This window comes from Tasmannia lanceolata, unplaced genomic scaffold (genome assembly GCF_043159265.1).
Source record: "Tasmannia lanceolata isolate RefF3 unplaced genomic scaffold, GAP_Taslan_0.1 ptg000015l, whole genome shotgun sequence".
NCBI classification, from domain to species: Eukaryota; Viridiplantae; Streptophyta; class Magnoliopsida; order Canellales; family Winteraceae; genus Tasmannia; species Tasmannia lanceolata.
Window position 1 is genome coordinate 13,523,119 of NW_027518692.1, and position 14,013 is coordinate 13,537,131.

At 41.3% G+C, this 14,013-nt stretch overlaps 1 protein-coding gene across 3 annotated transcripts; it reads right to left on the reverse strand.

Moving 5' to 3' along the window:
* Positions 1-6,901: 6,901 nt before the first annotated feature.
* On the reverse strand, positions 6,902-13,733 carry LOC143847446 (protein TIME FOR COFFEE-like). 3 transcript variants are annotated; one of them, XM_077356263.1, is made up of 14 exons: positions 13,641-13,733; positions 13,295-13,500; positions 12,864-13,196; positions 12,575-12,738; positions 12,197-12,491; positions 11,743-12,109; positions 11,570-11,630; positions 11,396-11,476; positions 11,037-11,316; positions 10,869-10,935; positions 10,689-10,764; positions 10,206-10,586; positions 7,797-10,077; positions 6,902-7,525 (listed from the first exon to the last, which is right to left on the reverse strand). In XM_077356263.1, exons 2-14 carry the CDS (start codon positions 13,392-13,394, stop codon positions 7,482-7,484), a joined length of 4,530 nt encoding a protein of 1,509 aa, XP_077212378.1. In that variant the 5' UTR covers positions 13,395-13,500; positions 13,641-13,733; the 3' UTR covers positions 6,902-7,481. The 3 variants fall into 3 exon arrangements, with proteins under 3 accessions (XP_077212378.1, XP_077212379.1, XP_077212377.1); XM_077356264.1 differs by having other exon boundaries at positions 7,828-10,077; positions 13,295-13,732; XM_077356262.1 differs by having other exon boundaries at positions 13,295-13,731.
* Between the last annotated feature and the right edge of the window lie 280 nt (positions 13,734-14,013).

Sequence of the window (14,013 nt, forward strand, 5' to 3'; positions counted from 1 at the left end):
CTTTTCGTATGTAGATTACGATTTTACCCTCAAATAACTTCTCATAGAGATAGATGTTAGATATCAGCAAAGGGGTTAAAGGTAAAAGATTAATGCTGACGTGTAAATCCCAGAGAAAAAGAAAAGAAATCTCTTTTTCCTCTTCCTATATATATATATATATATATATATAGGGGAAATGTTTTCTGAGCGATACCTCAGATAAGTTATTTGAGCAAGAGCTCAAAAAATCATGTGGGCCCACAATGTTTGGATGATCCAAAGCATTCATTTGATAGGCCCTTACATAGATAAGGTGTGCCCAAAAAATCAGCTCCATAGGATCATCCTGACCCTTCGATTTTTGGAGGTTAAAAATGGACAGATTTGTGGAGGTTTATACCCATCCACTTTAACCTCCACAAATCGAAGGATTAGGATAATCCTGTGGACCAGATTTTTTGTGCACACTCTATCTATCTTTGGACTATCCAAATGAATGCTTTGGATCATCTAAACAATGTGGGCCCATGTGTTTTTTGGAGCGCTTGTTCAGATAACTTATCTGAGGTATCGTGCAGAAAATATTTCCCTATACACACACACACACACACACACACACACACACACACACACACTAGGGTTATTAACTTGTTAATGGACTCTAGCCCATGTAGGCCCACTATACCGATCCATTATCTTATTGGGCTTATATTAGAACATAATTAGGGTTATACTATATACCCAACAATCTCCTTCTATGTTCTACATATAGCACAATCCAATAGATAGATAATGTGATGTCAAAACAAAATATTGAATCATCCATATCACCATATCAAAAAAGATTCGTAATCCAACTGAAACAAGAATACTTTAAAGAATAACCTAGAGTTTTAGAAATAATCTAAACTCAAACAAAAGCAGTTTCACATGTAAATGAACTATTTATTCAACTGAAAAGAAAATAGTAGTCCCCCACAACTCTATAAGGATTCACTCATCAAGTAAGTCATCCTCATCAAAATCCAGATCGAGGCAAGCTCCTCCATTTTCGCCAATTCCTATAAATTACCAAATATGAATTTCATGAAAATGAATCCAATCATTTGTATAAAATACTAAAGTATCTAGTTCTAGGGAAGAACTTAGTACAGTTTCATAATGGCTGATAAACAAATATCAATAAGCATCATTGTCAAGTTTCAATACAAGAATAAGACCTAAATAGTTTCTTTTGCAAAGAATAATTCCATGTTTTCATTTAGAATGTTGCAGTCATCTTATCTAAATTCGAGTTAAGGTGTATCATCAAGTTTAAAATGAAACAACTTTCCTAAAAAAGACATTTCATCAAATGTGGAATGACACAAAAACAACTGTAAACATCATTGAAACATATTAAGTGCTTATCTTGGCCAAAAGAGAGAGATTCAAAAAAATCAAAATAACATGGATGTAGGTTAATACCTATCTATACAGTTTTTAACCCCATCTGCCCCACAGTTTTAAATATTCGATCTTTGTTCAGTCCCTTTGTGAGAGCACCAGCCATATTATCCTTCGATCACACATCAACCAAAGTGATAATTCCTTGTTATATAAGGTAATTCAGCATGGCATGTTTCAGCCTGAGATGTCTCATCTTACCATTAAAGAGAGAGTTTGTTACAACACGCAATAGCTGCTCCACCCAGTGTAAATAACCACTAGTAGATTTACTGTCTCCTAATTCTGAGCACCATGAAGCATCAGAATATCCTTCATGGATATGAGGATGGCCACTATAATATAGAGCAAAGTCTAGAGTACCCTTAAGGTATCTCATCAGCCTCATAAAGACATTCAAGTGCTCATGACCAGGTTTACTAGTGAAACGACTCAGCATGCCTACTGTAAAGGCTATGTCTGGTCTAGTGCAATCCATCGCATACATGAGACTACCGATCAGTTTAGAATAATCCAACTGATTCACGCTGGCTCCTTCATTAGGTCTCAGCTTTTTGGTATAATCAAATGGTGTCTCAATCAATTTACACTCACTGTATCCCTATGTAGAAAGTAATTTCTCAATGTAATGGGCTTAGCTAAGAGTGATCGCTTGCCTATTAGAACTTACTTTCATACTAAGAATGGTATCTACCACACCAAGATATTTCATGTCGAATTCTTTAGCTAACATTGATTTCACGTCACTCATTACAAAGAGATCGGAACCAAGAATCAACATGTCGTCTACATAGAAGCAAATAATTGCAACCTTATTCGACATAGAACGAAAGTAAAGGCATTTATCTGAGTAACTAGTCTGAAAACCAAAGCTTTTTAATATCCTGTCGAATTTTTGATGCCACATTTTACAAAGATTTGTTTAACATAAACTTTGTTCTCCAAACCTTCTATAACAAACCCTTTAGGTTGGTTCATGTAGATTTTCTCGGTGAGGTCTCCATTAAGGAAAGCTGTCTTTACATCCATTTGATGCATAACATACTGCTCAATAGATGCCAAACCAAGAAGAATTCTTATCGTAGACAAATGACAGACCGGTGAGTAAACATCAAAGTAGTCTTTCCCATTGACTTGAGTATAGCCCTTAGCTACTAAACGTGCTTTATACCAAGCTATGAATCCATCAGGATTTAGTATTTTCTTTAAAACCCATTTACAACCCATAGTCTTAGCCCCTTTTGGCAAATCGACTAGCTGCCAGGTTTGATTTTGTAATAGAGAGCTCATTTCATCATCAATGGCTTCTGCCCATAACAAAGAGTCCCTAGATCTCATCGCTTCCTTATAAGTTGATGGATCATTATCTAAATGGTAGGTCACAAAGGCCAAACTTCTTGGGTACTCGATCTCTTGTAGAAATTCTTAAAGGTTTTGATTCAGAAATCAGTGTAGGACAGGTGTCAGAAATATTTTGTTCAGACTCTACATGCGATTCTGCAACCATCTCTGAAACGCCTGGTATGGTCAAACCATGATCTCTGAAAAATTTATTCTCAAAGAATATTGCATCTCTAGATTCTATAACCATATTGGTTGATAGATCCAAAAACCGCAGCACCGTCTTCAGCACCACCTAGATACACACAAGTGTTGGTTCTAGGCCCCACTGTAGGTCTCCTAGGGTCTTGTATTCGCACATAAGCAGTACAACCCCAAGTCTTAAGAGTGTCAAATCTACAAGGTTGTTTGTACCATAACTCATAAGGAGTGGAGGTCAATTTAGAATGTGGCATTCTATTCAGGATGTGATTAGCAGTCAAAGCTACTTCTCCCCAATAAGAAGTAGGCATGCCAGCTGTCAATAACATAGAGTTTAACATTTCCGTTAAAGTCATGTTCTTATGTTCATCTATGTCATTAGATTGAAGCAAATAAGGAGCAGTAGTGTTAAGTATTATGCCCTGAGAGGCACAGAATTTCTTGAACTCTGTCATAGTGTGTTGTCCACCTCTATCACTCCTAAATCTGTTAATTTTTAAGTTCAATTGATTTTTAACACGAAAATCATAGAGGTCAAAATGAATTAACTCAAGAAGTTGTGTGCTTCCAGAAACCGAACGAAAAGGTTTTCTAGTGATCTAAGTTTGTGCACACACTATAGATCTGTCAAATTTATTCGACGTATCTAAAGGTATATTATGAGTTTTAGCAAATTGTACTGTTTTCCTATAGTTCACATGTCCCAATCTATTATGTAACAATTTAGGATCAATAAGAGTTGAACTAACCTTACTAATTGTGTCATTTGTTAAACTCAATCTATACATACCATCGATCAAGAATGCACAGCCAAAATAATAAGAGTTAACAGATAAAGTTACTCTACCACCCCAAAAAGAAGTGCACAAACCAGCATTGTCTAAAAAACTAATGGAAATTAAATTCTTTTGAAGAGAATAAGCTACTTAAACATTTTTCAGAGTTAGTAGTTTACCTAAGGAAATGACCAAGTTCGCAGTTCCAGTGTGAGTCACCTCCGCCTCTACTCCACTAGCCACTGTAACAGTCTCTTTCGCTCCAACAACATCAGTAAGGAGTTTCTTGAAGTTACAACAGGTGGCTCATGTATTTAACCACCAGTCTGAAGAGGTACTGGCCTTACCGTTGCCCAACATAGCAACAAAACTATTAGGCTCAGCCTTGCTCACCAGCGTATTAGCTTCCTTCTTTGGTGTGTCAGATTTATCCTTCTTAAGTTGCCTACAATCTGCTAAGTGACTTCATTTCCTACAGTTGTGGCAGTTGCCCTTCTTTTTCTTAGAGATAGTCTTTTTGGCCTCAACTTGGGTTCAATTTTAGGTGACTTGGATTTTCGAGGAAATTTCTTGGGATTTGTTACCGCGTTAGTAGCAGACTGTTGCTGTCTAACCATCTCCAAGTTATTCCTCACTCGATTCTCATCTTCGATTCGAATAAATCATTTAAGATCATCCAGTCCCACTTACACCTTTTTCCTATACATTTCAGTTTTAAAAGAGTGTCATGCAGATGGTAACTTATATATGATTGCACCCACAACAAAAGAATCACAAACAGTAATTTTCTCATTGTTTAATTTAGATCTCAAATTCTTAAGATCAGTCACTTGAGGAATGATTTTCTTGTCTTCTTGAAACTTGAAATCCATGAATTTGTTCACCAGATGAGTTCTGGACAATTCCTCCTCTTTTTTGAATTGAGCATCTAAATTATCCCAAATTTCTTTAGTAGTTGTAAATTTACCATAGGTTTCTACAAGACGGTCTGAAAGACAATTTAGCAAATAGTCTTTGCAGAATTCCTCATCCCAAAGCCATTGAGATTCATCAATATCTTCAACCGTATCATCAAATGTACTCAAGACGGTGTAGAAACAATTCAGATATTTGAGACCGAATTGAGTCTTTCGCTTCCATGAATTAAATTCAGACCCACCAAACAATTGAAATTTGAACATCTCAAATGGAATTGCATTCTTATCCATCGTATAATATTGATGAAATCGTATAATATAGATGAAAGCAAAAATTAGAAAGAGTCCACCAGATTGCGAATTGTGATAGCCAAATCGCGAGAGCCTAATTGCGAGAACTGAATCCAAGAACCCGCTGCAAGAACCCGCTACAAGAACCCGGGCAAGAACCAGTCGCGAGAATCGAACCGCGAAAAAACCGTATCCCGAACCGATCACAAAAAACAATTGCAAAAAATAGCGAGAACCTGTCCCAAGAGATGAAAGTTGGACAAAACCCCCACGAAAAAATTGTAGCCGAACCTTCTTGTTTCCCCAAGTGTCTCAAAGATTGAGTCTTGGGCCAAACCTTCTGCAAAATAAGGGAAGACTTCAAAATTTTGAAACGGATGAAAAGTCTAAAAATATTCCTCCCTTAAAAGAAATGCCTCAATCTCGAATTCGCTATCAATTGCAAAACTTGAACCAGTTGAAGAGGCGAGGAAGAAGAACCATGGAGCGACCGCTTTTTCGTCCTTCTTGATTATCTTTTCCTAATAATTTGCTTCTGCTTGCGCGGCTTTTTTTTCTTCTTCAAGATGGTTGAGATTTGATTTCAACAGATCAAAATTATATTGTAATTGGAACGGATCTCAATAGCAGTGAGGTGATTTGATTCTGTTGTAGTGAGAGAGGAGAGCAATCTCAATCGTTTTGGTGAGAGACATACGTCTCTAATGATCACACGAGAGAGAGAGAGAGAGAGACGATGTCCTCTTTTTTCTCTTGATTCCACCGAAAAAGTAAACCCACGCCCAACTCGTTGTGCGGAAATAAACCACGCCAAATCGTGATAGGGGAGATAATTACACGAGAGAGACTCAGACGATTCTGGGTTTCGTCTCTATTTTGCCGCTGTAACTCGTTCAAGAGGCAGACGTGGGGGGATATAGTGAATGGGCGATCTTGTATTCTCAAGATCAAAGGTTGAAATCGTCCCCCTTTTCTCGAGTCCAACGAGGAAAAAACCCACGAGCAATAGAGGGCAGACGTCTTCTTGAGAAGGGAGAAACTATTGCTTCAAGATTGTTAGGTTAAGCAAGGATTGCTTGAAGTATTACACCCTAGCTATCTAGTTTGGAATACCTGGTTTGATGCCTCTAACCCCTATATATATATAGATACACTAGGGTTATTGACTGGTTAATGGACTCTAGCCCATGTAGGCCCACTACACCGGTCTATTATCTTATTGGCTTATATTAGAACAAAATTAGGGTTATACTATATACCCAACATTTGACACAAGAATCAAAAGCGATGTATCAATTGATGACTTTGGTTCACTGTTCAAGTGAGTATTTCACCTATTACTAATTGACAAGTGCTTGTCTTTTTCTACTTATAACATTAATGTGTACTATTGTGTCATGATGTACTGTATCTGCATCCATTATCAATTTAAAGAATCATTATCACTTCTTTTACATTCGTAGCATTTGCATAGTTTGATATGTATCCGTCTTCTAAAACACAAACAATGGAAAATTTAGACCTTAATTTAGAGAAATTGGCAAGTTCGACCCCTGGTGGTGGAACATTAGTATCATTGAAGGAAGCAAAGTACATGGCAAATGCTTGCGAAGGGGTGAACTTCAATTTAGGGACTAGGAACTCAATTAGGAGCTCTCTCTCAAAATTCCCACAAAGCGAGCTTCTTTCCCAGCTTTATTAAATTATGTTATTACAACACTATAGGGTATTTGGTAGGGACCAACCTAGAAGGCATTTCGTTTCGCCGAGCTTCCGTTGCATGAAAGAAGCCACATAGGCTCCTCAGATTGTCTTTAAGTAGTCTGAGGTGGCTGCTCCGTCATTCAAAAAATGCCTTATGCGATGGTCCCTAGCAAAACCCAACACTCTAGTTGCACGTGCATCCGAATATAATACAAAAACAGCAAAGACCCCACACTGAAGAAAAGACAAAAACAAAGCAATAATTCAATTAAGTTTCTCTTCTTTTAAAACAAAATACAAAAAAAAAAGAACACTAGAAATAAAAATAAAGAAACAAAGGAGCATGTGGACGGAGCAAAAAATAAGAGCCAAAACCCAATTCCAATGCTTCCTTTCCCGATTTACCTCCCTCGCTTGCATACAAAAAAAACAAAAGTGGTTAGGTTTATTTTATACATTTCCCCACGGAGCTTGCATTAGTGGGTCCCACCCATTATATCTTTCAAATTACAACGATCATGGCCGACCAACCCCTTTCCCCTCCTGTTCTGCTATCATGGCCGACCAATACCTTTTCCCTTTTCTTTCGTTTCCAGCATATACACTACAACAGAAGAATAAATATTCTTTGATGATATGTAAAAGTACATTCATTCCAATTTCCAAACCATAGGAGGGCAATGCGTCAGGGTTCTCAGCAGGCGTTCAAAAAATTTGAATTGCAGCGATCTAATTCCACCATCAGCAAGGGAGCTTCACTCTGTTAAAGCTGGGGGAGAATTCAGATCACAATCCAATGTCTCATATTAGAGCATCACCAATGTTACCTTTTCTCAGGATTCCAGCAGGCGTGCAAATTGTCATTTCCTGGGAAAGAAACAGTGCTTATAAAATTAGACCAATTCAGATTTTTTGTCTACTAATAAGTTACGATAGAATGAAGGGTGCCCTCGCAAAAACCAACTTCAAGGGTGCCCTCATTGGTGAATTTCAGCAAAGTGGGTTTATGATAGCGCCGAAAAAAGTGCCCTTGAAGCTGGTTTTGGCAAGGGCGACCTTCATTCTATCATTGCTTGTTCTATCAGCACTATTACTATTATGTTACAACTAGTAGTACTAAATTGCAAACTTGAATTACCGGAAGAAGGTTTCTGTTCAGAGGACTTTACAGGCATGGTGTGAATGTATGGAAAGGAAGACATGGGATGATGTGGGTTGCCGACAGATTGGGCTGCAAATTGGGCGGAATGGAGAAGCCCCGGAGGTGGCATCCCTTTCATATTATTCGCGGCGGCAACTGCCTTTGCAGGATCGGAAGTTGCGGTGGCACTTAATGTTACAGATTGAGAAGATAGAGACATCATTCCAGTAGAAGAGGAATTCTGCTGATTATGAAGTGGCTGTTGTTCAGGATGCCTTCTTTGATAATACCCAGTAGAGGAAGTTGTGGATTGGGGAGATTGCGCTTGCATGTATGCGTTAGAGAAGAAGAGCTGAGCCTGCTGGAATGGTTGCTTTTGTTGTTGTTGTTGCTGCTGCTGCTGCTGCTGTTGCAATTTGCCGGTTGAGCTATGAGCATTAGTAGTAACATGAGAATTGCCTAGGATGGATGATGGTAAGGTTCTGTTACTAACTGGTGATGATTTTCGGCTAGAGCTGGTCTGGGAGTTCTTAGCTGGTTGAGATTGAGAAGAGGACAATGTCGTAGCCGTTTGGCCCGGTTTGTTGCCTGTAGATGCCCTTGGGCTGCCACCGGAACTCTTGGAGATTGAATTGGGTGGAGATCCAACTATTGGAGAAGAAGAAGGTAGTGGTGGTGGGTTGTTGGGAGGATTTTGTTGCCCGGATGGGACAGATTTTGGGTTCACCCCAAAGGATATCTGGGTTTGGCTGGTGGCAGGAAGACCCGGTTGGGTCCTGACTTGCTGCTGAGTCTGGTTCTTGACAGATGTGGAAGCTGATGATGGTAAAGAGGTGGTTGGGAGAGTTCTTGCAGAGTTCTTCCATTGAGGAGATTGTGCGGCGCTGTTCCCTTGGATAAGGGCCTGAGGGAAAACAGAGACGTTATTGGAGAACTGGGAGTAGACATTGGAATTGGTTGTCGCTGATTTCGTGCGAGCTGCAATTTGCTGCTGGAGCTGGTGCTGTTGCTGGTGCTGTTGCTGCTGCTTTTGAAGATGAATCAACTGTTGTTGGTGTTGAGAATTTGGAGAATTAAGAGCTGATGTTGCAGTATTTGTTGTAGTAGGGGTTACGCTGGACGAGCGTGAAGCCCGGTTGCCATTTGCGGGGGCTGGGGCAAGGTTTAGTGTTCGGCTGGAGCTGTCGATGAGACTGTTGCCCAGAATTGTAGAGACTGAGTATGTAAGCGAGTGTGGACCAATGGCTGGACCCTTTCCTGCCATCATCTTCCTCTCATCCTCCCCGGAGTTATTTGGATTGATTGAATCATTAGCATTCTTTCCTTCTTCCATTATCTGGTGGGGCTTCTTTTGCTGTGCTGCCTGAGAAGTGGCAGTCATCTGGTAGCCATGCCTAGCTGCTTCTGGGAAGCTCTGGAAAACCGCATGACTTGGACCCATGGATGAGAATTCCAGTCCTGGTGGTGGAACATTAGTACCATTGAAGGAAGCAAAGGACATGGCAAATGCTTGCGAAGGGGTGAACTCCATTCCGCCTTTCAAGCCCTGAGGCTGCATCTGCTTTTCAATGTGATTCCCCCCACCCAATGCTGCAGGGGACATCAAGGCAAAATTCTGAGGATGGATTGGCATTGCAAAATTATGGTTGTAGATGGCACCCTTCTGAGCATGGGTTACTCTGCTATCCGCAGAGGATGGGCCGTCTTCCGTGCCCGGCAAATGCTGGTTTTGCTGGTTCGGCTGTGGCTGCCGATTCTTCGAGACAGAGAAGTTATGTGAGCCACCACCACCATTGCTACCAGATCCTTGTAGTCTCTGTTGTTGATGCTTCTGCGAGGAAGACGAGCCACTTGATGTGCTTGGGTTCTGTACTGATGGGAGCTGAGTCTGAGGCTGTTGCTGCTGAAGTTGAGACGGATGTAGCATCTGAGAAGAGTAGAATGGTCCATTGAAGAACGGCATTGCTTGGGTATGGCTTCCTCCTCTGTATGGAGGAGGCCCTCCTACATGGGCAGCTGGAATTGGAAATGGGTAGCCATTGTTCTGCATTATTGCCAAGTACTGAGCTTCATTGGCAGGCATATTAGCATAGTTGAAACTCATGTTTGTTGCAGTAGCTGATCCCAAACTTGCCACGGCTCCAGCAACTGAATTAGCAGTGGCGGTTGAAGGAGTTGAATTGCCATTTGCCTTCACTGATTTTGCAGCCCCAGGTCCGGTTGCTACTGCCGCTGCTGCCTGCTGATGATTCAGTGGAAGAATGAAAGCAGGAGCAGGCTGAAACGAAGAGGAAAACAGAAAATCAACCATAGATTTTAAAACCAAACAAGCTAATGCTTCAGGAATTGGAGGAAAGAAAGAAAGAACCTTTTTTTTTCACTTGAGAGGCTAGATGAAAACCATACCAGCATGTTATTTGCAGAGGGGGGCTGTGGTGCTTGTTGCAGAATAAGCTGCTTCTGAGTGGCATCCAAGAATGTAGCTGCTGAATTTTGCTGGCCCAGTAATGGACCAGCAAAAGTATGGACTGGAGACTTGTCTTGCAGGGAGTTCAAATTCCTCCCTGCAAAGCTTCCTTGCAATGGGTTGCTGACCATTGTGGATTCTGTTGGAGGCACGGCATTAAGATTGTGCGGTTTGGTTGCATAGAGTGGTGCTGAACCAGCTGCTGGGTGCCAGAAAGGATTCATCCGAGCAAACTGCTGTAGACAGTAGATGTTCTGCGCAATATAGAAATGGGTCGCACACCGCTTTGGACGGGACTGTGGAAGAACGAAATGAGGTGGCTGCAATAGTTGAACCCCAAATACGAAACACCATTAGAGCTACAAATCACCCAGAAATAAGCCCTCCTCCAATGCTTATAAGAGTAGAGAATAGAGGAATACCTGTATTGTGGTAGAAGATCTGGTGCTCCCATCCATAGATACCACAGATTGAAGAGATGGAACTTGACCCATATACCTGGTGATTGAAGAGATGGGCACAATCTCTAAGCTACTGCACAAGATATATAACCATTGATACTGAAAAACAGACTACAATGGAAATGTAATTGGATTTCATACCCAAGAGGAGAAAGGCCGCCCGGCCAGCAAGGAACTGTCAATGGCAACGGCAAAGAGGCAGATTGCACTGGCAAAGAATAAAGTAGTGGAATACATAAGCTCCCAGATGGACACAGAACAAGATAACAGATATTTTACATTATCAGAATACAGGCGAGCTCGGCTTACCAGCTTTCTCTGCCTCTGTTTCATTTTTGGTAGTTTTTGATAGCTGCTTTGGAACTTGTTGTTTACCACCACCACATTCTTTATCCTGCATCTCCACAGCCAGTTGCAGGTCCAGGGTGCTCTCCTTTACCAGGATTCGATCCTTAATAACTTGCTTCTGCAATGTAATTTCATCTGCTGCCTTCTCTATCTTCTGTTCTAATCTCACCTCCCCAACCTCCTGCTTCCCAAATTCCTCCTTTTCGTCCTCCCCCCCTTTCACAATTTCAATCTTTGGAACCTGAACATACACAAAAAAAAAGGTTCAAACAACCATTGTACCAGCAGTAGTGAGAATCAATCTAAGGATTGTCACACACCATTTTGATTTCTGGCCTCTGATCTGTAACAATTTCGGGCACACCGTCCCTTTCAGGGGAGGATTTCCCCGAAGGAGGAGCCTGTGGAAAATACATTCTTCCTGAGAACTCAATTCCCTAGTAAAAATAACATGGTTTCCAAATCCAAATTACAAGCATAAATCTCAATCTCACCATCAGGTCAATCTTGAACTTCTCTTCTCGTCGGTTCTCCCCCACAGAAGCTGTTGACTCCCTGTAAAATCCACCCAGAAATGAAAAGTCGCTCAGATCTTGATCCCAACCACCCAAACAAATAAAAAGGAGGAACATTAAAAATAAAAATAAAATATGATCTTGATGCTCACGCTTTCGTCGTTGTTGTATCACCCAGATCAACATCTAGTTTGTCACAAGGAGCTTCTTTCATAGGGGTTCCGGTTTCCTCTTTGGCTTCAATCCCATCATGACGATCCAATTCTTCCAAGGGCTTAGAATCTGGAACGGGATTGCTTTCCGATTTAGCCGATTCTTGTTGAAGTTCCAAATTGATAGAACCTCCATTTTCTACGGCAGGTGCTGTGGTCTTTTCCCGATTTGGCGATGAAATTTCCGCTTTTGCCAGCTGTTCAACCTCAATCTTCCTTGCAGAAGGACCGGAAGCATCTGCAACAGAAAAATTTGCAGAACTCTCCCTCTCGGATTTCACAGGTCTCGGCCTTTTTCTCTTTGGTGCTGCACATTAAAAAAAAATCCCAACTTTCAGTGGTCAAAAAAAAAAAAAAAAAACCCAAATTTCTCACATGTTAGACCAATACTCACCGGTGGCAGGGGAAGGACTAATCGTTGAGCTTGAATTCTGAGGCAACAAGGACGGCATCTGAGGTACCGCTGAAGGAGAAACTGAGATTGAGATCGGTGATGAAACTCTCGATGCGTTCATATCTTTTGAATCGAGCTTCTGTGGCGAGTTTGTGATAATTTCTTGCTTCGAAGGGGACTGAAATTGCCTTGTCAATCCGTACAACACCTCAGCAACCTCGATCTCAATCTCCTGAATTGAAGATGATGAAGTCTTGGAGATCTTTGGCGGCCGGTGCTTGTTTCCGATCAGTTTCTATAGAAAACAAAAAAAAAGTCAGAACTGATTTCCTTAATATCAGAAAGAAGAGAAGAAGAGAAAGAAAAAGAGGAAGAGACCATCTTCTTCCGAACGGATGTGTTGGAGGAAGATGGCGAGATCGGAGCCGGCGCAGGACTCGGCCTGGCCGGAGAGGTCGAAGCTTGCCGGAGAATCTGCTCTCCTCCTGCACCTCCCCCAACACCACCTGAAATCCAACATTCATGTGACCTTTTGACAGACCCTGCAAAATTAAAAAAAACCAAAACAGTTTAAGAAAATCTCATTATAAAACCTCCAAAATCAAGAAAAAACCATTTCTTTCAAATCTCAAGCCCCCTTTCACTATCTTTTTCCTCTGTTTTTTACCTGACCGAGCTTTTCTCGGCACCGAGACCTTCCATGCGGCGGGAGCTCTAACGATCTTAGCCGGAAAACTCTTCCGTTGGTGATTCACCTGCGAAGAAGAGGACAAAGGATTCGTAGAAGGCAACCTGAAAGCGGCCTCATCTTCCTCCTCCTCCTCTTCTTCATCTACGCTCTCTTCAGAGCTCTCCTCTCCTTCCTCTCTATTGATTCTATCTCCTCTCCTTCGCTTGCTCCTACTCGATCGATCTCGATCTCGTTCTCGTTCTCGTTCTTTCTTATTCGCTCGATCTCTAAGCCTTGCAGTCTCTTGCACCTCTACCGCACCCTCATCCTCTGCAAAATCAAAAAAAAAAATAGTCATAATCTGGTATAAAAAAAAATGGATTTTTCGAATGAAAAAGAAAGAAAATAACAGATCTGAGAAATCAAACCAGGAGAATCTCTCAAACTGCTGTTTCTCTGCCTCCGTCTCGACAATCCATTCGAAGTCGCAGCCATCGTTCCTCGTCTTGCTTCACGATTTCTGTCCATCTCCTCTGATTCTCACTCATGTAATCAAATCCCGATCAGAATAGATTTCCTGACCAGATTTCCGCCATAATTCGACCTTATTTACCCCACAGATTCCAAGCCTTCTCTGTATGAAAAAGCGATTCTCGGTATCAGAATACTGCGTAAACGGCCGGAAAATCGGAGATCACTGGCTTTTCTTATCAGAAAACTGTGTAAACGAGCGGAAAATCGGAGATCACAAGCTTTTTCCCTATCTCCTCTTACCTCTGTGTCCTCTCTTTCTCTCCTGATGAGGCCTTTTCTTTTTTTTCTCCTCTCTAATCTCATCTCCATCTCCTTTTTTGTTGTTGTTGGTTTTACACTCTCACTCCGAAGCCCAACCCACGGGGGCCAGATTTTCCTTCCATTACTCCCGTGTTTTCATATCATCCGTTCGATTAATTCAACATCTACGGCTGTTATTCGATGGTGCGAATATGGCAGAAAAGGTCGAAGTCTGTTGGACTGACTATACACAGTCTAGCCTCTGAATACAACCGCCACGTGTCGGATTCTATATCGCTTTCCTTCTCCAGTAAGGTTCGGCGATTACCTACTGCTCCCTTATTTTCTACTACCATGTTTTGATAATTGCACC